The 23640-nt window shown below is 46.4% G+C and overlaps 1 protein-coding gene across 7 annotated transcripts in view; it reads right to left on the minus strand.

The window, feature by feature from the left end:
- The window catches only part of Frmd4a (FERM domain containing 4A), a 611671-nt gene that overhangs the window by 66330 nt on the left and 521701 nt on the right, over positions 1-23640 (minus strand). For all 7 annotated transcript variants that reach the window (XM_052729402.1, XM_052729398.1, XM_052729400.1 and 4 more), the window contains 4 exons: positions 20041-20124; positions 15953-16018; positions 15239-15296; positions 12706-12792 (listed from right to left, as the gene is read on the minus strand). In XM_052729402.1, coding sequence (XP_052585362.1) covers positions 12706-12792; positions 15239-15296; positions 15953-16018; positions 20041-20124 — 295 coding nt within the window. The remainder of the gene's footprint in view (positions 1-12705; positions 12793-15238; positions 15297-15952; positions 16019-20040; positions 20125-23640) is intronic.

The following is a 23640-nucleotide window of genomic DNA, read 5'->3' on the forward strand; positions in this document are numbered from 1 at the left end:
CTTATTATCCAGCATTGGCTGGCCAGGTACTATGTAGCTCAAGTCAACTTTTGAAGCCACAGCAATCCTCCTGCATCAGCCTTCTAAGTTCTGGTATTATAGAGGTGTGCTATCAGGCATGGTGTTCAATATCTTTTATTTGTTGAGTATCTGCTGTTCATCAGACACTTGTATGAAGCACCAATGGAATAAGTGGCCTGTGTGTTTTTCTGAGGCAAGAGGTAAACAAGTAGGAAATCAGCACACAAATCACGGGGCACAGTCAGTCAAAGGATAACAGGTCCCGAGGACAAATGTAACCCAAGCAGAGAGGGCAGGAGAAGGGTTGGCATCGTTACAAAAGTGGCCGGCTATGAGCTCTGTGAAGGACTGAGCAGATACTAACATCTGTATGCACACACATACATGGGGTGTGTGTGTGTGTGTGTGTGTGTGTGTGTGTGTGTGTGTGTGTGTGTATGTGTGTGTTGTATGCCAGCACAGAAGTAACAGCCAAAGAATATCATTCTGCCATAAAAAGGAATAGACTCCTGGGCTGGGGAGATGGTTCATTTGTTTATTTGGTAATGTAAAGTGTTTGCTGGGAAACATGAAGGCCTGAGTTCAGATCCCCAGCACCCATATTAAAGCTGGGGGAGAGGGAAGGAGGGAAGGAGGAAGGGAGGACTGGAGAGGCGGGGGAATATGAATGAGTGCTGGAAATGTAGCTCATAGACTCATAGCAGAGTACTCGTCTAGCATGGAGAAAGCCCTAGGTCTAATGCACTGTAATGAGGGGTGTGTGTGTGTGTGTGTGTGTGTGTGTGTGTGTGTGTGTGTGTGTGTCCTCCATAAGGCTAATTGTATGAAAGGACCCAGCAGCTCACTATAAAATAGAAGCTCCCCTGCTAGGCGGTGGTGGTGCATGCCTTTAATCCCAGCACTCAGGAGGCAGAGCCAGGCGGATCTCTGTGAGTTCAAGGCCAGCCTGGGCTACAGAGAGAGTTCCAGGAAAGGCTCCAAAGCTACACAGAGAAACACTGTCTCAAAAAAACAAAAACAAGCAAACAAACAATCAGAAGCCCCCTTACTCTCAGCAGGTACCTCTTTTCCTTGTTGCTGTGGGGATCCCCTTCTCTCATTTGCTGGGGGGGATTTATAGATGAGTCACCTTCCTGAGCCCTTGAGCAACCAGGGCAGTAGCACCTCTGGGTGCTTGTTGTTCTCGGCAGCTCACAACTTTCATTCTGCCAGTGAGAAGTCTGGCCAGTGACCAGTTTTGTTTTTTGATTTTCAATGGGTTTCCAAATGTCAAACATAAAGTCAATTAGGTGATTAGAAACACACAGGTGCACAGGAATCTCACTCAGCTGTGACCCTGACAGCTTTCTAAGGTAGGGCTGGTGCTCAGTTTCCAGTCCAATGTGAGCTCCAACGTGAGCACCTATGGAGCCTCGAGTCCAGACTCCCCCTGGTGCTTTGCCCTCTCGTTAAAGGCCAGAACATAAAAAGCCACCACAACCAGGCTGGGTACATGCCAGCGGGCACAGGGACACGTGAGCTAATGAGATGCCAGCATACACCTTCCAGAATGATTGAGAGGACTGGCGGAGAGGTGTAGGTAGCAGAGGCACCTGTCGGCAATGCTGGGGAGAATCACCAGGCTGTTAAATAGTCTGTTTCACTGGACTGAGCCCTTAGAAATCTCCAGTCATTAACCCCACACAGGCTTGTCCTAGATTTTACTATCTGCAGTTACCTTGGCCACTGGACCCTAGAACCAAGGATAAGTAAAATGAAAGTCCCTCCTGAGACTTCAAGATGAACTGTCCTACATTAAGAGACTTGTGATTTGATCATCAGGCAGGAGAGGCCACAGGCAGGAGAGGCCACGAGCTGGGTAGGAAGGTCACTCACAGGCTCAATGGGGTGACATAGGCCTTGGTTCTGACATGGTGGCATAATTATTACCTACCCGGGGCCCCTTCTCACTCTGAGGTGTGTTCTGGGGTTGGTATGTTCACCCAAAGACAAATACAGGCAACCAACCAGAGGAGTCAGACTGACAGAAGCGGAGAGATGGCAGCCGGAGGCTCTGGGAGAGGAGACGGGGCCCTACAGGGAAATGGGTGTGAAGTCCTAGGTCTGGAATGTAGAAAGAATTGTGAAGACGGGTCGCACTGAGCTGTGCAATGAAAGCTACAACACAGTCACTTGTGTCGTACGGATTTTGTTAGAACTTTTAAAACCTTAGAGGCTAGAATGATGGCCCAGTTGATAGTGCTTGCCTTGAAAGCACAAGGACCCGAGTTCAATTCTCAGCACCCACAGAAAATGCAAGGCATGGTGATGCACACTTGAAATCCTAGGGCTAGGGAGACGGAGGCAGGGGGATCCTCGGGGTTCACTGACTAACCAGTCTTACCTAACTGGTGAGCTTCAGGCCAATAAGAGAATCTACCTCAAAGTGGGTGGCCAAAGCTGCTCCCCAGCCTTCACGTGCACATATATACATGCGTACAAGCAGGCACACACACACGTGAACACACATGCACACACATAATAATGGCGCATAAAATCTTATGCTTAGATGATCCTTAAATTCTTTACTCACAGTTTGCAGTGTGCCATGCAGGTAGAAACTGAGAGAACATCATTACAGGGGAGGATCTTGGGAGAAAGACGTGCTGTGAGCAGTCTGCTTCCCACAGGGAGCAGGCGAGAAAGGCCCACCCATCTACACAAACCTAGAGAGTCAGGGCTTATGACAATCACCTGGTGAGCTTGGAGGGTCCCTGTCAGGTGAAGTAAAGGAGGGCAGAGACTAAACGTCAAGTTTGGAGCTACTATACATTGGATCTTTATGTTCTTAAAATTTTATTTATTCATTTATCTATTTTCTACTAATTTGTGTGTGTGAGTGTGTGTGTGTGTATGTGTGTGTATGTGTGTGTGTATGTGTGTGTATGTGTGTGTGTGTGTGTGTGTGTGTATGTGTGTGTGTGTATGTGTGTGTGTGTGTGTGTGTGTATGTGTGTGTGTGTATGTGTGTGTGTGTGTGTGTGTGTGTGTGTGTGTGTGTGTGTGTGTCAGAGGGAAACTTGCAAGAGTTAGTCCTCTCCTTTCACCATGCAGGTCTCGGGGATTGAACTCAGGTCATTAGACTTGGTTGCAAACACTTTTATCTACTAAGCCACTCACCTGCTTTGTACTTTAGATATGGAATGTCCCCCAATAGCCCATGTGTTAAAGCCTTGGTCTCCATGGTGGTACCATTGGGAAGATGGCTGTGAGATCCTTAGGAGGGGAAATACTATGGGAAGTCATTAGGTCACTGGGGACATGCCCCTGAAGAGGATTTTGGGATCCTGGCCCTTTCTCTTTCTTTTCTTGTTTCTTGTGGATGAGGTTGCTGATTTTTTTGCTTTGCTATGTACTTCCTACCATGGTTTTTGTCTTGCAACAGGCTTCAAAGCAAGGGCCAACTGATTATGGCCTAGAACCTCTAAAGCTATAAGCCCAAATGACCTTTCATCTTTATAAGTTGATAATGTCAGGTGTTTTGTTATAATACCTAAAAGCTGACAAACAGAATTCTTACTGTCTCTTAAGACTGAATGTGATAATATCTTTAAAAAATACCAATTTACTTTTATTTATGTTTGTGTGTCTATGTCTGTGCATATGTGTGGGTACTTGGGGAAGTCAGAAGAGGCCGTCAGAAGAGATTCCTGGTGCTAAAGTTACAGGTGGTTGTGAGCCACCTGACAAGGTTCTGGGAACTGAACTTTGGTCCTTGGCAAGAGCAGCAAGCACTCTTAAGCACAGAGCCATCTCTCCAGTCCCATTAATGTCTTAACAGAAGCTTGTTTTGCTGTTTAAAGTGTCTAGGTGACTTTGACTATGTGGGAATGACCAGAAGAGCCTGAAACTGCCTGCGGCTTTATCAAGGGGCAGGAAAGACACACAAAGTAATGGTGTGAGATAAAAGAGCTGTGCCCTTGTGGGTTTGATGTTCTTGTTATTCCATGAAAAGTCACTGGTTTTGAAGCCAGAGAAACAAAGTTCAGAAGTTACTACTGGTTTGTGGTTCTTTTGGCATGAGTGGGGCTACTGAGTGCTCCCCTGCAACGATCTGGGAGCCAACGACAGCATTTGGTTTTGATTTCCTTCTTCAAATTGCATCCAGGGGTTAACAGAGCTCCTAGAGTAGCGGGAATCAGTCTGCAGAGTTCTTCAGAAGCTCGTCTGTCTCAGGGGCACTGCTATGTTGTCTGGCTGGGTGTTTATTTGAATGTTATAAATACCCAGTGTCCCATTTGACCCCTACTGTCCACGCCATCAATGTGGCTATTTATATGGCCTTTCTGAGTGAGTGTTGGAGCATGCACTGTATAGGGCCAGGGAGGAAAAGATGGCTGAGACTAGACATAGGAAGAGGAAGAAGTCAGGAAGACACATGCCACAAAAGACGTATCAGCTGGGGAAGAAAAGCTGCCCCGGCCATCTGATCATATCTGGCTTGGGCACTGGTTCAGGTGGAGAACAGTTAAAGGTAGATGTGGGGCCAATCTATCTGGAAATCGGTGTTCTCAGTCTGGGGAGATAGCCAGTCCGCTAAAGTACTCACCTGGCAAACAAGAGGACCTGAGTCTGATCCCCAGCACCCATGTGGAAAAAAAATCAAGGTGTGGTAGTGTAGTGTGTGCTTATTTCAGCAGTGTGGAGGCAAGGCAGGCAGACTTGCAGGCCAGGTTAGCTTCTGTGGGGAATTCTGAGTCAGCAAGGGACTCTGACTCAAAAGAAAAAGGCTAAGTGCCTGAGGAATGACACCCGAGGCTGTCCTCTGGCACATGCATGTATACACACACATGCACCACACAGACACAGACACAGACACACACACACACACCACACAGACACACACACAGACACACATACACACACACACACACACACACACCACACAGACACACACAGACACCACACAGACACACACACAGACACACATACACACACACACACGCACCACACAGACACACACACAGACACACATACAGACACACATACAGACATACACACACCATACAGACACAAACACAAACACAGACAGACAGACACACACACACACACACACACACACACACACACACACACACATGCACCACACAGACACAGACACACACACACACACACACCCCACAGACACACACACACACACACACACACACACACACACACACACACACCTCTAGAGCCAGGTTTGGTGGAATAAGCTTGTAATCACAGCTACATGGGAGTGTGAGACTGGATGATTTAGAATTTGAGGCTAGCCTGGTCTAGGCAGTTGAGTTCAAGTCCAGCCTGGGTTATCTAGTGAGATGTTACCTCCAAACAAACAACAAACAGACACAAAACAAAATCATCCACCTATGTGACACAGTGTTGATTTTTCCTGCTCACAGACAAGTGCGCCTTTCCTTAAAGGTGACAGTCTGACAGAAACATGAGATTCCCAGAAGAGACTGGAATATGAGCTCGTGCCCTTGAAAGCCTGGCATGCTCAGAATGGTCTCCCCAGGAACCTGTGGGAACAGAGGGACCCTGGGTTCCCAGACTCAATAACCAAGGAAGAAACCTCCTCTTAACAAAGGGACATTGTTTGCGCTTCCTCGGCCTCTCTCGTTCTGTGTAAAAGGCTCTAATGGTACTGGCCACGTCAAGGGCAGATGCTCTCTTATCTTGACAGAGGGGGACTCCTGGAGGAATGAACTTACTCAGAGTGCAGAAAACTAAGTTATATCCATCCTGTCTGTCTGTCTGTCTCCTTTTCACAGATAAAAACAGAGGCAGAGAGGTTAAATATGTCACAGCCTCCCTACCCCCTCACCAGAAGTGAACAAACAGCATCCAAATTCCCACCCTTTACTTTGGAGCTCTGAGTGGATATGGAGGTCACTGGTTTACAAAGCACTTGTGTTTGTGTGTGTGTGTGTGTGTGTGTGTGTCCATGCCAGACAAGCACACAATTACTAAGCTACGTTCCAGCCCTTGATTGAGGCAGGGTCTTGCTATATAGCCAAGGCTGGCCTGGAACTCCAGGTTTCAGCTGGGGTTACAGGCATGATCCACTATGCTTAGATTGGGGAGTCATTCTGGTAACTTTTTATGTTCTTTTCTGACATCCCCGCCCCTGAGTACCTGCTCCCCAGCATTAAGGCTAGCTCTCCTTGCTGAACCTCTGCAAGGACCTGTCACCCACAGGCACTGAACTTTTGCAGGTCCACTCATCCCACATTGTGATCTGAAGGAGTGCTAAGAGGTAGTTCTTTGATCCTGTACCACCAAGAAGCAGAGGCTGTAAAATGCTAAGAATGCTAAACACATTAAGTAGCGTTTCCTCTGGCCTGTAGAGAGGGTGTGGTTTCCAAGGAGAACAGACAAGCTGGAAGAAGCGAGGCACCCAGCCAGGGCCAGGCGAGTCAGAGGGCTCTGTAGCCAGCAAATGAGTCAAAGGTGCCCAAACTGAAGCTGGACCAAGCCAGCAAGGAACAGCGTTCTTATCGCACTGAGTAATTGAGTAGGGCCATGCCGCTGGGAGTTAGCTCAGAGTTAATGGAATATTTCCTGTAAATATTATTTTCCCTTCCTGTCTCATCATCTCATAGAATTAAAAAAAAATGTCTTTACTCATCAGGGGGAGGTGACAGGAATGCATCAAATTCTGGAGCCACTGGCCTGTCTCTGAAATACTCTCAGGAATCAAGAAGCCACACTAGCTGCTCAGAGGCTGGCCAATTACTCTGGTTCCTTTTCCTAATGCCTCAGAAGGGATGCTAAAGTACTCCTAATTGTGCATCTAAGCATACATAAAAGCCCCCCTAAGTGCACATCAAATAAATAAGTAAATGCTGCCTACTGAATATGTAACAAGGCCTGACTCGACAGTCCCTCCCAAAGGATAGCTTTCATTCAATCCAAGCTAGCTTGGGAGTAGAAACTCTGAGTGCTGATTTATGGATATTGAACACTACTTCTATAGGGAGGTCCTTGTGAGTCACATGTTTCAAGCTGGTCTAACTTTCTCAAAGGCCCATTGAGTAAGCATTTTTTCTGTTTTCTTCTTATCGTGCCTCTGATGACCAGAAGTCAAACTGGTCAGTCTGTCCATGGGTCTGAAGGTTATAAAACAGAAGGATTTCACACAGAATCCTGGTACTGGTAGGGAACTGAGTCACCCTGCTAGGGAAGACAGCCACCCACACCTCCTTGACAGAGAAGGGGCTGATGGTCACAGAGATTAAAGCAGCTGTTATTTTCTAAGGCTTTGAACAAAGGAATGTGGGGACCTTCCCTACAGAGGGGAGCCCCTTGTGAGACATATTTATTTATGTGCTGTAAGACCCTGATTCTCTCAGGTTGACTCAGTAGGCCCTCCAGTATATGACATTTACTTTGCATTCAAAGGTTTCAGGAAAGAGACAACGTACTTTTGCTCGTACTAGCGTAATTGGCAGAATGTGTAGGACAGCCAATGTTGTGGCTGCTGGGGCAGTTTGCAGGATTTGATGTACTAAGTCTCAGTGATTGACCACAAGTGCAAACTAAGAGGTAACCTGAGATTGACCCCAAGGGCCCAAACATCCACTGGGTACTATTTCATTAATCCCTGAGGCCAAGAAGATTCTAATTTAGGAAATGAGCACCTAGGCAGTGAGCTATTTCTACACCCGTGTGCACACATGTCAAAGGTGGTTGGCAACTGGGTGTGCACACATGTTAAAGGTAGTCGGCAACCGGGATGAAACAGGAGACAATAACCTATGGAGAGGCAGGATTGTTCTTCCTTGGCCACCATGATCTTCCCATTCGTTATTCATTGCTAAACTAAGACAGAAGTGTGTGTGTGTGTGTGTGTGTGTGTGTGTGTGTGTGTGAGAGAGAGAGAGAGAGAGAGAGAGAGAGAGAGAGAGAGAGAGATCCCCTCCTCCTCTGATTCTACATTAATGTACATAAAGACGAACAGGACTGCTGGCCACTGAGAAAAGAGAGGACCAGCAGCCAAAGGGCCATTGCTAAGCCGTATGTGGTATGTGAGTATTGACAGGAGCTGAGAATCTGCGAGGCAGGCTGAGGCTGAGAGGGAAATCTTCACCGGGTGAAGGATGTAAGCAGTATTTCCTGAGAGTGGATGGAGGGGCTCCATAAAGGCCCATACGACATGGTATAATGTGCTCTCAGAAACGGTCATGTATACAAGCCGGGGCATCGCAGCGGGGGGTGTACACCTATGATAGAGTGCATTCACTTTAAAATCCTGTTTGTTTCTGCTTCAGGGCCTTGGGAGGGCTAATCTGTGCTGGCATCTGTGCTGGTTAGTTTTTTTGTCACCTTAACACCGGCTAGGGTTATTTGGGAAGATGGAGGCTCAGATGAAAACCGCCTCTAGACTGCCTATGGGCAGGATTGTAGGGCGTCTTCTTGATTAATGAGTGGTAAAGGAGGCCCCAGCTCACGGTGGGCCGTGCCAGCCCTGGGCAGGTGGTCCTGGGCTGTGTAAGAAAGCAGGCTGAGCAGGCCATGGAGAACAAGCCAGGAAGCAGCTTTCACCCACGGCCTCCTCTTCAGTTCCTGCCCCCAGGTTCCAGCCCCTGGTTCTTTTCATTTAGAACTTCTGAATTCTTCTGAACACATTCAAAAGACAAAAATCCGAAGTCCCCACATGTCATATTGTTTCTGATAAAACATACTCTGAGGGGCGGAAAAAAAAAAGCAAGAAAAGAAACCTAAGTTTTTGTTCTGCTTTAAACTGAATTGTTATTTATTTATTTTTTTTTCTGAGATAGGGTTTCTTTGTGTAACAGCCCTCCCTGGCTGTCCTGGAACCAGGCTGGCCTCAAACTCATGAGATACCCCTGCCTCTTCCTTAAATTTAAATTTTGTCTGTTTTACGTGTTTTTTTTTTTTTTTTTTTTTTTTTTTGAGACAAGATCTTGCTATGTGGCCCAGGATGACCTGTATTGCCTATCGAGCAGCGTGCTGGAGTTACAGGCCTTTTCATAACACCTGGCTTTTTCAGAAACCGTTTGGAATGCAGTTCATAGCTTGTATTGAGAGCTGTACTTAGGGAAAGAAGAACTGCTTGCAGGAGAGATCCAGGGAGTACGCTGTGGGGTGTTATTAGCAGGAAGCGTAATTCTTTCTCCTACTCAAGCTCGGAGGCAGCTTACTCTGCACTCGACCTTTCCAAAGCCATTCAGAGTGGGACTCGGCGGCACAGGGTAGATGCTGACACTGGAGTGGCAAGCTGCCTCTCATCCAGAGAACCAGGACTCACGCTACTGTCCTGTCTGATCTGAGATGGCCATCGGCTCTGGACTCTTAGGGATTTGAGGAGACACTTTTAACGAGCCCTATGGGAACACTTGTATGGATGGCCACAGGTGGCATAACAGAGATCGGCCCTTAGCCCTTCAAAGGAAGGGGGAGAGCTCAGCTTGCCACCGCCTCAACCTGAAGGCTGCCTCTTAGTACTGTGTACCATGCGACAGCTGCATAAGTGGGTCAGAGTGTCAGCGAGGGCCTCTGCCTGCTGCTGGGTGGGAAGAGCTGCCTGGGCAGGAGAGGCAGTTGTTGCCACAGGTGCCTCCATGTACTTAGATTTGGGCACTGATCATCTCCTGAGCATCCCTGGAGGCTTAAGGTGCTGGAGATGTACCTGGCCCCAGTGCCAGGAGGGCGTGCTACCACCTGGAGGACATCCCTCACGTGTGTGCAGCACACTCATCCTCCGTGTTTGGGAATACTCCAGCTCTCAGTACCCAGGGACAATGCAGCCATGACAGCTATGCCCGGCCAACTTTCCCCAAGTCTGAGTGTGGGAAGCACAGATGGCCATGAGTGATGGTGCCCATCTCCAGACCCCACGTGGATATCCTTGTAATACTTCCCACACGCATAGAGGAGAGTCAGGGAGACAAGGTGGACCCAGGAAAGTAGCCGTGAATTCCATCTTCCTGGGCGTTTCTGACACACAGTGGGGGTTAAGAACCACTGGTCTGGAGGTACCTAGGAGGGACTTGGAGTGCTTTATAAGCAAGCCTGCAATGATAACTCTCTGCCAGGTCTGTGCACCTCCTTAGTGCTTGTTCCAGTGCTCTGAGTTGCTCAGAGCCTCTCCTGTTTCCTACAGGCAACAAAAAGGGGGTTTGTGATGCTAACAATGTCGGGTACAGAGAAAAAGGACTTCTTCCCAAGTCTTCCAGCAGCCGGGATTTCATAACTGTGGCTTTCATTCACTCCTTGGTTTTGTCCTTCAGCCCCATTAACATCTTGACAGACACATAGACCCCTCAAAGCTAATGAAGCAGAAGCTTCACTTGGCCTGAGGGGGTTTTGCAAGGACTGTTCCTAACTTTTTTTTTTCCGAGACAGGGTTTCTCTGTGTAGTTTTGGTTGCTGTCTTGGAACTCACTCTGTAGTTTGAGGCTGGCCTCAAACTCACAGAGATCCGCCTGGCTCTGCCTCCCTAGGGCTGGGATTAAAGGCGTGCGCCACCACTGCCCGGCGACTGTTCCTAACTTTATATTCAGCTTGTGCACTCATTTCCCAGGGACCCCCAAACTATACATGAGCCCAGACAGGCAGCATCTGGCTGTCTCCCAGAGATTTCTATGACCAAGAACTGAAAAATTCCACTTATGAATGTCTTTTCTGGAGCCCCAACTGCTATCCTTCCTTCTCTGTTGATATTGTCCCCTCCTCCTCCTTTTTTTTTTTTTTTTTTTAAGAACTTTCTGTGAATGCTAGAAGCCAAACTCAGGTCTAACGAAGAGTGATTAATTTATGTTGTGTGTCTCTCTTGTGTTTTACATGTACCAAGTGCTATCTTATTACTTTCATTAGAACTATACTTAAGAGAAATTAAGAACAAACACCTACACAGGAACACCGTGGGCAGAAGCTCCAATGCTGCTGGCATGCCTTTCACATAGTTTAGAGGGAAAGATTGCATCCTGCTGTGGGCCCCAGCTAGCCACACTGGCCTCCGTTCACTTATGCTGTGGAAATCCTTCACACTCTTAAGCTCCAACTGAATACCTAAGTGCCTACTCTGCACAGTTCCCTGGGTGTCCATAAGGCCCATGACTGTGAATGTCCTAAGCTATATTGTCCTCCCAGCTTTTCCCTTCCAAGGAGGACAAGGCAGAGCTGCACATGTTGCAACCAGGACTTTGTGAAAGGTGCTGGGATTGTTTGTCATTTGTAAATAGAAAAAAGAGTCACTTGGGCTGGTTGGAAAGAGAGAAGAGGTGAGGTAAGAGAGAAGAAGGAAGGGAGTGGAGAGGGAACTTAGAGAATTAGAAAGGCCAGGTGGAGAAAGTACCAGGGGAAACAGAAAGACACAGCACGGAAGAGGTGCAGGTCTACAGCCCAGAAACCTGGGGGGTGAAAGCAGGAACCTGGGGCACTAGTCACTTCTTATGTGGAAGAGGAAAACAGAGGTTTTGGGCTTGCCACACAAAGCAACACACTCCCCCAAAGAGGCAGGTTCTTGCTGCATCGTTCCCAGGGAACAACTCCATCATCTGTTCACCAGCTTCACTTGGAAATGACATGATTTGCTGGTCAACTGAGGGAAAATTCTTCCCACCACAGGCCGTTTTCCCACTACCAACTTGATGAAGAAGGTGACTAAGAGGATGGTGTTTACTTCATAGAGTGTGGTCAGCCCAGATGTGAATAGAGTATGGTTAGCCCAGATGTGTACATAGAGTGTGGTCAGCCCAGATGTGTGCATAGAGTGTGGTCAGCCCAGATGTTCACACAGTGTGGTCAGCCCAGGCGTGGACATAGAATGTGGTCAGCCCAGGGGCGCATAGAGTGTGGCCAGTCCAGGTGTGTGCATAGAGTGTGGTCAGCCCAGATGTTCACACAGTGTGGTCAGCCCAGGTGTGGACAAAGAATGTGGTCAGCCCAGGTGTGCATAGAGTGTGGCCAGTCCAGGTGTGTGCTTAGAATATGGTCAGCCCAGATGTGCATAGAGTGTGGCAAGCCCAGGTGTGTGCAAAGAATGTAGTCAACCCAGGTATGTGCATAGAGTGTGATCATCCCAGGTGTGCAAAAGTATATTCTTACCCCCAAATTTTGCCATTTAAGTTTTCAATTTGTTCTGGTTTGGAAAATATGCAAATGAAAACAAAATTCAAACACATTTGTGTTTCCAGTGACCTGACTCCCTTTCTCTGGGGCAGATAACTCTAGTCTCTGTTCACTTCTATGATGCTATAAAGGTATTTGCCAGAGTTTCAAGACTTTTTTTTAAATTCTTTATATTTCATTTCTCCATGACTTGTACACTCTTTTGACCTATGATCTTACTCCAAAAACCATCATGAAGAACTCAGATTGGCCTCAGGATTCAAGGGAGTTAATGTTCCTAAGAAAAGGAACATATATGATAGTTCCTCAGCCCATTTGCCCATCTGTTCTTGGAGAATGGAGCCAAACACCCTCCCTTAAGTAATTATAACACTTTGTTTCCTTAGAAACTGGGAGAGAAAAATATTTACCCAGGAAACTCAGACAGGATCACTGTGGAGTAATTTATATATACCTGCATTAGCATGGGATTGGTGAGCCCTCAGGCTATGCAATGTTAATTCACATCTACCCCATTCCTCTCTCAAAAAAAAGCCTTAAGCCCACAGAAGAGGGCACCCTTACCTTGCGTGGTTTCACTTTATCATGGTAGTCATACTGGAAGATTCCTTTGTAGCTTAGTCCCAGCCACCATGGTATGCCTTGCTTGTCCTAGGATGTTAAAGGAATAGAGGTCAACATGGGGCTGGAGAAGATGAACACAGACCAAGAGATTTCCTGCCTCAGCTGATGACAAGGGAAACGGCAGTGTCTCTGGAGTAGAAGGAACCCCTCTGTACTGTATGTCTTAACAGATGTACCCATTGTGGGTGCATGCTCAGTTATGTGAACAGCGCTGGGGACCAAGCCTGAGTTGGGCAATTGGCTCTGTTTCCAAGCAGAACCACAGCCAGGATATCTGTATCCCTATCTCATTTATTTACTTATTTGGTGTAAGCATGCATGCCTGTTCCTGTGTGTACAGGTTGTGCATACACATCCATGGACTTACATGTGAAGGCCAGGGGCTGACATCGGTTGCCTCCCCTGTCTCCACTCTCTCTCCACCTTATACTTTTTTGAGATACGTTCTTCCCCTGAATCGGAAGCTCACTGAGTGGCTAGCACTGGTTGCTCTGTGAGCCCTAGGGCTTCCCCCTACTTCTGCCTCACTAGCACTCGACATTTTACTTGAGTGTTGGGGATCTGAACTCAGGTCCCAATGCTTACACAGCACTTTACCAATGGAAAATCTCCCCAGCCTCCATCTTCACCTCTTAATGAACAAGTGCAAGTACCCTGTCCCCTGCCCCCCTCCAAAGCTAGGCTGAGCCTCTCACTTGCCATACAGAAAAACATGAAATATGTTCAATGTTTTGAAGAAAATGAATGACTTTCTGATCAAATAAACTGCCACTGTCTGTCAGACCTAGAAAGAATCCAGGAGACCACAGAAAGGGGCTTCTTCCCTTCAGAGAACAAAGGTATTGAAGCTGAGTGCTCAAACTTTAACGGAAATTAAACCTTCCCAGCCACACTGAGCCGGTGGCAGCAGAGACTAAGGAATGCCTGTCTTGATATCCTGCTCACCTAGGAAGAAAGCTGAATGAGGACTTTTAGGACTCACGTAGCAAGACTGAAGCCAGAACATTACTAGGACTGGATTATAAACCATGGGCCCCTCTGTTTATACATTTTATATATAATACTCCTTATCATCTGAGTGAGAACCGTAGCTCTCTTGAGGATAATTCTGAGTGGTTCCCAAATGCTCCAAATGCTAAGACTTTACACTGGGCACAGCAAGCAGCCTTTCCCCAAGATTTGAACTAATTTCTGCATGTGTGAATGACTTAATCAATGTCTTCATCACAAGAGTCCTGGAAACTCAAAATGAGTATGGCGGTTTGCAAATATTTGCCAGAAGGAGTTATTTCAAGGTAAGCAAAAAGATGAAAGACAAAAGGAATAAATTTTGGGGGAAAAATCATTTAAAGCTCCAGGAGTATATGATTTCTTTACAATCTTTTCTTTTCTTTTGGTGTTGGGAATTGAATTCATGGCCTTACATGTTTTAAATGTGGACTCTACCACTGAACTACCCCACCCCATTTCTAAAAAATATGTATTCATTTATTTGCAGCATGGAGGATTGCACTCGGGGTCTTGTGCATGCTAGGAAGATAGATGAATAGATAAATAGGTAGATGATAGACAGATAGATAGATAGACAGACAGACAGACAGTTACATGTAGTGTAACATCATTATGTTGCTGCCTGTTGCTCTCTGGGGGTTACTGTGCATGGCACTGATTTTACAGAATAAAACAAGATGAAACTCAGTGACACTGTGAGGTCAGGGTGCTGAACCCTGGCACAGGGGGATTCTAAGTCCCTTTTCATGAACTTTATTTGAGGGTCAGTGGCCACATCCTCCTACACAACATTGCCTAGGGGGCTGGACTTCTGAGGGGATTCACCCTCCTCATCTGGAACATAAGAAGTTCCCAGAGACTGGGTGGTCCTGCTTTTGACACTAACTTAGGCTTGAGAAAGGTGTGAATCTTTATCATGTCAGAAAGAGATCTTAATGTGGCACAGTGTGGATGAACTAAATAGAATTTAGAACGAAGCTAATGCCACATTGGATTTGACGATGCCACATTCAAGAACACAGTCTCAGATTCTTTAAATGCTCCCAGTTCTTCTTGGAAAGCTGACTATGTGGCATCAGACCCCCAAGAGAAACACCACATTCTGCCACAAGTTTTTGGTCTCTCTAGTTTCTTGTATTTGACGGAGCCTTCCTAGTGAGAGGCCCTGAAGCCCTGATTTCCCAGGATTCCTCTGAGACTGAAGGGAAGAAGAGATTTATTACATTACTTCACAAAAGAAAATAAAAGTGTATTGGAGTGTTACTCTATCAAGTGTTGGTACCCTAGGGATAAAATTCAGTTGCTCAATTTTCCCTGTCAGGCAATCTTTCTGACCAAACCAGCCTCCGTCAACTCCTATTCCCCTCAAAATCTTCAGACTAAAAAAATAAGAGAATTTTCTGTTTGCTTGCTTGCTTTTTCAGGACAGCGTGGGCAGACTTCAGCAACTGAGATCACTTACCTTCACTGCATAATAGTGGACACCGTAGGTTGGGAGAGACTCCACGATACTCATGTAGCTGTGAAGACAACACACACACCAATGCATATAAGGGCTATTAGGCAGAAGTGGTGTCATATCATATCATATCATATCATATCATATCATATCATATCATATCATATCATATCTTATCTATCTATCTATCTATCTATCTATCTATCTATCTATCTACCTACCTACCTACCTACCTATCTATCTATGTAGCTGTGTTTAATGAAGTTCTGGAGTGGTTATTAACTTGGAAATTAGTAGAAACATCCCTCTCCCTAAACATCTTTCCAAGGAGAATCAACCACCTTGATATATGGCCCATTAACACACAGTTTTGTGTGTGTGTGCATGCATCTGTGTTGTATATATGTGTGTATGTGTTCATGTGCATGAGCATCTGCAAATACAATTGCGGATATGTAGATGTTGATGTTGGATGTCTTCCTCTATGGAGCTCACTGGACCAGCTAGGCTGGCTGGCTAGGGAGGTCTGAGGAGCTGCTTGCCTCTGCCTTCCAGTGCTGGCATTATGTGCACACTGCCATGCCTGTTTTGTTTTCTTATGTGGGTTCTGAGGTTCTGAATTAGAGTCCCTCTGCTTCCAGGGCAAGCACTTTATTGACTGAGTGTCTCTCCAGCTCCCAAACACAATCTTAGTGTGTACTCAGAAGGGCCACTTACTTCACGATTGCTTGGCCCCTCGTCTGGCCATTCAGCTTCTTGTAGTACTCAATGACTCTGTCTTCACTAGAATGAGAAGGAAAGAATTCTGGTATTAGAGGTTGAGCATCCTACCCTCCGAGATGCTAAGACTTCACCCTCCCTCCTCCTGAGAACCTCTGAAGAAGCTGAGCTGGAAAATAACCATGTCCTGAACTGACATGTCTCAATGCCACTCAAGTGAAGTCTCTTAGACATGGTAGGGATAGAAAAGTCCATTTTCTCCTCAGAGGATTTACATTATCTTTACCCCTGACTGCTAATCGGTTGGATAATATTAGCGTGCAGGTTTGGGGGCGGAGGGGCGCTGTTCTTTGCAAGATGCCATGGACTAGGAAAACATGAAGAAGCAGTTGTCGCCAGTCACAGAGGATGCTATGGCTAAACTTGCTTGGCTCTCTCTCCCTTCTGACCTCCTCATTTACAGGTCCCGTCAACACAGGATCTGGGGCAGAGGGGTAATGTTGCTCCCACCCAGTGCTCCGGGCCAAACTGTTCTGAGCAGTTAAGGACTCAGAGCTTCCAAGTAAGAGAGAACATTCTGGAATTTGGGCCTGGTTAATAAAAGTCCCAGGGACACATTGGGAAAGCAACATACTAGCTAACAGAATGAGATTACAGCTCATTTATCTTTTGAGGTTTTATTTCTAAAATTAACAGGAGATTAAATGGTCCCTTGGTGACAATGGCTAGCCAATATTTCTCTGACAGAATGGAGTGTGGTCGGGGTAATGGTACGGTCTTCCTGGGGTAGTGACTGGTGCCAAGAAAGGTGGGAACAGTGGCAGCTCCCACTACAGCCAGCCCACAGAAAGAAAGGGGGACAATTGTTGGCAAAAGGTCTTATGTCTCACTACTAAGGACAACCTTAAAAGTTTCATCCTCCATAACTGTCCTACAGCTTTGACTTTGGTTCCCACTGACTCACCTGTTACTTCATCAACAAGGGGACTCCTTTAGTTTTGTATAAGAGCGTCATGATGGGGAGCATGTGTGATACAAGGGTTGTACCCTCAAGACTACATTTACTGATCTTGGGCACCCACTGTTAATGCATCACCCCCAAAGTTAGGTGGAACCTTCTCTTCCCTCTTCTGTTTTCCTGCTTATCAAGGGCCTCTATTTTAATAAGATCATGACCTACAATGACACGTTTGCTACCACCTAACTGTGATTTGATGAGGTCAACTCCTAGGGCTGTGGTCAAGCCAACCAATGGAGACTCAAGCCTATTTCTTTTCTAGCTCTGGGCGAGAGCATCCCTGAGGTGGGGGTGGGGACTGAAAGTCATTACGATGATGCTGTGAACATAAGCAAGGCTTAGGAAACATCAACAACACCGAGTCCCAAACACTGACAAGCAGCTGTTCTACTGGCCTCACTATAAGGTCTCGTGGGGCCCGACAGCTGCAAAACTTGCAGCCACCTCCAACCTTGTCCAGCTGCCTGCTATCTAAAGCCAGCTGGGTAAGCCACCGTGGCGACCTCCTCGCGCCTCCGCTTTTCCCACTTCCTTCTTCCCATTAAGTCAACAGGGGCCTGTCATGTGATGACATACTCAATGCCAGCTGGGGACTCATCTAGCCTGTCCAACTCCACTTCATCCTGTTCCCACCTGTCTCTGGAGCCTATGGAAAGGTTAGGGGTTCCTAGCCCTGCAGACTGTGACCCTAATACCTCGGACCTGTCTAAGGACCAGAGAGAATAAGAATGAGAAACTCACAAGCTACAGAAAATTGAACTCGCTTTGCTTCTTGGAAATTTGCATAAACAGGTTGAAAAACCAGAGCCGACCACAGCAGCTGAGTACAAAGCAGCATGGTGGGGACAAAGTGGAGGGGCCATGGGTTCTTTGAGCACCTGGATGGTCCTTGTTGATTTGCTCCTGCCTGGGTGTGTCACTGAAGGCATCTGGCTTCCCCATCCTGCCACTCTCCCAGTGTGTTAGACAGTTGACTGTGTGCTCATGGGTCTGGGGGAGGCCTTAGGAAAGGGCTGGCCTGGTCACGTGACTAAGGATGTACTGTTAAGATGGCTAAGGGTCAGCTGTTCAGGAAGAGAGATAGTCATGCTGATAAAAGGCAGAAAGCAGAGCCAGAAGGAAGGCTTTCTCTATTACTAGTAACATGAACACAGAGGATCTTGCACTGGAGACAATGCAAGAATGATCCAGAATGGGAGGAGGGAGGAGCCCTGCAATTGGCCTGGGGGTTGGATTAACAATGTTAGACAATAAATAAAGACATGATTGAGGGATGAATTAGGTCAAAGGCAATTCTGACTCCAGACTGTCTACCAACGTTACAGTTCTCGAGCGTAAGTTACCCCGCATGTGAGAACTATTGGCCTCTCCAGGCATTATCATCAATCTTTTTTAATGAGACAATGTCTCACTAGATAGCCCAGGCTGGCCTTCAACCCACAAATATCACCTGGACAGGTTTTGAATTTGAAGTCCTTGGCATAAGCCTGTTCTTTATCTATAGACACATTCCCAAAGGAAGAATGGTAACGGATCAGGTCTGAGGTGGAATGGGGGAGGGCAGTCTACAGGTAGGCGCTCACAGTTTTGAGTCCCGCTCTTCAGGAGTGGGGCTTCTCTGAGAAAAGTGATTTCTGAGTGTGGGTTTCATCTCACTAAAGAACTCTGCATTATGTATGACCCAAGCTACCCAATCTGAAGGCATCCTCAAGTCTGCTTGAAAAACTGAATACTTGGTTTATTTACTGCTGGAAGTGTCTAGACCTGGAGGAATACTAATTCAAAAACTTGAGAATGTATTTACAAGTGAGCTCTGTGTTGTGGTTTATTAGAATGAACTGGTTCAGTGCTTTTTGTCTTCTCTCTCTCCTCTCCCCTCCCCTCCCCTCTCCTCCCCTCCACTCCCCCCATCCCATCCCCTCCACTCCCCCCATCCCATCCCCTCCACTCCCCCCATCCCATCCCCTCTTCTCTCCCCCCCTCCATCCCCTCTCTTTCTTCTACTGAGGGCCTCACACATGCTAAGCAAACATCGTATCACTAAATTACATTCCAACTCTTAAACATTTTTTTTTTGAGTCAAGATCTCACTAAGTTACTGGCTTTGAGTTCACTCTATAGCTCAGGGAAGCCTTCAATTTGCAATCCTCCTGCCTCAGCCCTCTGAGAAGCTGGGGTTGCAGGCCACACCTGGGGAAGCAGGTGTCCTGCCACGACTATGTCTTACACTATGAGCAGCCACATTGCTTTCTAAGAAGGGTCAGAAGGACCACTGGGATACAGCCCTGTCCTTGTCAGAGGGCAGAGGTCAGTGTGTAAGTACTCAGCCGGATTCCAACACACTCCTCAGGAATGTGAGCCCCGCTCTACCACGGCCCAACCGCAAATGCCTAAATCACGTGGAATCAGGCAATTCAGAGCTCGGCTGATGAACTATGGCATAATGTTACAAAGGGCTAAATTGGGATATAGGAAACACCAAGGAGAAAGAAAATAACCTGTTTCTTCTGTTGCCAAGGAAACGATGCCCCGGCCTTTCCCACCCCTCCAGACCTCCCACATCCTGTCATCCATCACAGCATTCCTACATGAAACTGGACCAGCACAGGGAAGGCTTCTTCAGGAGGTGCCATTCCAAAAGTAAAATCATAAAAAATATTATTAACGGAGAGATCTAACATGTTTGCTATGAAAATATACACAGATAATGGTCTCTGGCTTTTTCTTACTCTCTCTCTCTCTCTCTCTCTCTCTCTCTCTCTCTCTCTCTCTCTCTCTTTTCTTTCTTTCTTTGAGACAGAGCTTTACTCTAGCCCATGGAACTTACTGTGTAGCCTATGCTGGCCTTGAACTTGCAGTCTTTCTGCCCCATTCTTCCCAAATGTTGGTATTATAGGCATAAACCACTACTTCTGACTCTGAAAGCAGTTGTGAACATCTAAGTTCCCTGACACAGCAGGGAGTCCAGGAGGCATGTGGGAGCTGACAGAGTCAGGCTCAGTGGTCTGAAGCCTGTGCCCTCCTTGAAGACTTGTCTGTGAGAAGGTTCTGGGATGGGGAATCTTACCAGTAGGCCAGGGAGGGGTGCTCCTTCAGGGCTTGGGTAGGAAGGGCTGGCAGCTTTTTTAGGTCACTCCTCACCACCTCATTGCTGAAAGAGACAGTCAAGAAACAACACATCACCTTCTGAGAAAATAATCACCCTGCTTCTTATGACGTGACTGACTGAAGGCCCCACATCTGCTCCCTTATAATGAATGGCAAGTGACAGGTGAGGGGGTTGTTTTTGTTTATGTGATACAGAGGGGAAAGAACACGGGACACACAAGCTGAGGGTTCTCCCTTTCCAGTGCAGAGCCAGGGATATACACATTGACAGTCTCACAGAGACCCTGACTATGTCCTGGGTTCTGAGCAGCACTGGGCAGGAATATGGGAAGAAAAGGATCCCAGGGTGTGGATCCCAGGAGAAGCTTCCAGGGTCCCTGCAGTTGGGTGCAGATTCCAAGAAGGGCAGACTCTCTCCTCATTCCTGAACCACCTTTGGCCTCCCTAGACTCACCTCCTGCTGGAAACTGTTCCCTCAGTGTGATACATAAAAAACCTTTCCTTTGGACAAGCTTGGAGACTACTTAGCAAATGTGAGGCAGATATCTGGGACTCTGAGGAGGGTTGATGCAGCTGGTCCTGGAACTGAACTACTATCTCCCATAAAATCACACATGCTTGGGGTTAAAGATAGTTTAAGCTCCGTTGGTTCAACCAACCTTCTTCAGACAGCTAATTACTCTCTAGAGTGCCAACATGATCAACCTTTGGCACTATGGAACAATGACTTTATCATCTACAAAGTTCACACTTGATCTACGTAGTCAGAGTTATAGATACAGTCTCAATACAACTCTTAATATTCTAAGTAAGTTTACTCTTTTGTGTTGGGCTATTCTTATGGCTATGTGACACCTGTGCCTATTCACTTAGTAGTTTTGCACCCCCTTTATGCTAGGGGTCCCCGCTATCTATACCCACACTCAATTTCTAGAGCTATTAACAGTATATACTTGGACATGGTTCTGGTATCTAAATAGTGTTTCCTTAAAATGGCCTACTCCCAAGCCTCAAGTTTACCAGCTGGGCTTGCCAGGGTTCATCTTGTGGAGGCTTGCATTAGATCCATAGCACTAATCTGGGATATTGGCAGCTTTTTGTGTTGCTCATATAGAGCTGGGTAAACACTGGCCATCAGGAGCTTGGACTTTACCACATACAAGCAATGAACAGGAGATCAATAAGTAAATAGGAAAGGAGGAAAAATTAGGAGGAGGCAAGTGGAATGGGATGGGAAGGCCACAGATACAGGTACCAATATCCTGGGGTGACTGGAAAGTAGTCACCCTTAAACCTATGCTGTCAACCTAAAGATCAGAAGTTCTTTGTACCCCGAGTGCAAAACAACACCAACAGCAATGCCCTCAGCAGTTCCATCACCAAATGCAAACGGGGAAAACCATGCCAATAATCCAGGCTCATTTCAGTGGTGTCTAGGAATCATGAGGATGTTTAGTAACTTTAGAACTTCTGGCATCTTCCAAATTTACTAAGAATAAGAACAGGAATGTTCATGTATTCATCTTCAAGCAGCCAATCAGAAGGGAATTCTCAACTTGGAATGCTTTGACTCAATGTATCCAAGTGCTTAGTAATGAAAGGATTTGTCATCTACTGGCCAGTAAGCTGGAGTCCTCAGTGTTAAAAAAGAAAGTACCAGGGGAGACGCAGATGGGATAGAACACAGTCCACACCCAACATGTGTTCTCAGGTGGATGAGACAAGAGATGTTCATTCAGAGATAACTGGCAGTGTGGGCAGAGGAATAAAGTTAGAGCATGTTAACTTAAACAAGCAATATGAGAGTTCCGAGAAAATGAAGGCCTTTTTTGGGTCTGGTGTAAAAGTGGGCTTTGGGGATGACCCTGTGTGAAAAGGGGTACAGAACTCATATTTACCATCAAGGCAGCTGAGTAACGTGATTGGAAGAGCTCAATTAGTGTGGCTCATATGTAAGGGACAATGAGACTGAAAAGATAGAATTTTGAGGACCTTCCATCATAGCTTAGTAAGGTCCAAGGAGATTCAAAGAGGGAAACTCCTGGTGCTTAGGAAAATGAGATTATCAACTATGTCTTAGAATTACATGCCAGGAAGGCACAAGGTAAGCCAACATTCAGTTGTCCAAACACTTGAGAATCCACAGGGGTGGACAGAGGGTCTTATCTGCCCACTTAACTGTGGATACTTGAACACAAAAATTTGGCTCAACAGCTCATTGGTGCCAAGGGTGATGTCTTAAATGTCAATAGGCTCTTTTGCCGGGTAGGGTTTTATTTGTTGGAACTGTGAGAAGCAATGAGCAGTATCTTTACGGAGCTGAAACCTGAGTTCAGGCTCCTCACTCATCACGTCTAAAGTATATTTGGGGAAGGAACCCAAGGAGGAAGAGATCCTTTTCCCTACCAACCACAGGTTTGTTGGCAAACAAACATTCCCAATGACAGCCACAGGCTTCACTTCCTTGCTGAGGCTTGCCATGGATTCTCTTGCTCTCCTCCAGGGCAAGGTTACCCAGAAACGTATATGGAGAAGTCACCAGGGCGTGAAGCCTGTCCAAATCCATTAAACTTTGGAAGGGATCCACAACTCCCAGGCATCCCCAGAGGATGAGTCTGTAGAAATGCTCTGCCTTTTTTCCTGTTTATAAACACTTGCAGTCACTTAGAGATGTCCAGCCCTGTCAGCCCTGCACAGGGCAACATGTGCAGCTGGAAATAAGAAAGTCTAATGTTCTAATGTTCTACAGCCAGGTTGTGCCTCTGCCCTTAGGAGCCAAGAATCATGGGCTTGGTTAGTACTAGGGTGGGGAAAGAGTCACCCCAATGGGAGAGGTGGCTGCTTGGGACTCTACAAGGCTGTAGCCTAACACATGCTGGAAGTTCCAGTCTTGTGTCATGCATGCTGTCATTATCCCCGAGTTCAGGATGACTGATGAACACTAGCTTAAAACATACTCTAAAACAGTTCACGGTCATACTCTGTTTTCAGAAATAAAAAAAATTAAAAAGAAACCTCTTAGGTAATCAGTTGTTTACAAAAAAAATCCCCAGTCTTATTTTTAATATCTAGATTGTATATACAAAGTTTAGGTAACTGTTATTGTTGCCAGTATAGAAATGGTATTTCAAGGCTGTGCTGGTTTTTTTTGGGGGGGGGGGTATGTTGAGATAATGTGCTTGTGGTTGGCTACCTAAAACATGGGAAGTGAGAGTGATCTACAGGAGAAATAAAAAGATCTCTAGCAATATGACAAATAGAGAACTTGCTACATCACAGAAAAAATATATTTAGCAAAGATACATAAAATGATCAAGGACAAAGTTAGGCACCAGAAAAGGGTTGGTAAAATCTACCATGTGTTTTCCTTAAAGAAAAGTCGAGGAGGAGCTGGAGAGACGGCTCAGAGGTTAAGAGCTAAGAGTCAATACTGCATTTGCAGAGGCCCTGAGTTTGGTTTCCAGAACCCACATCAGGTGGCTCATAACCACCTGTAACACCAGCTCCAGGGGATCTGATGCCTCTTTTCTGGTCTTCACGGGCACTGCACTCATGTGCA

This window comes from Peromyscus californicus, unplaced genomic scaffold (genome assembly GCF_007827085.1).
Source record: "Peromyscus californicus insignis strain IS unplaced genomic scaffold, ASM782708v3 Scaffold_8__1_contigs__length_139910024, whole genome shotgun sequence".
NCBI classification, from domain to species: Eukaryota; Metazoa; Chordata; class Mammalia; order Rodentia; family Cricetidae; genus Peromyscus; species Peromyscus californicus.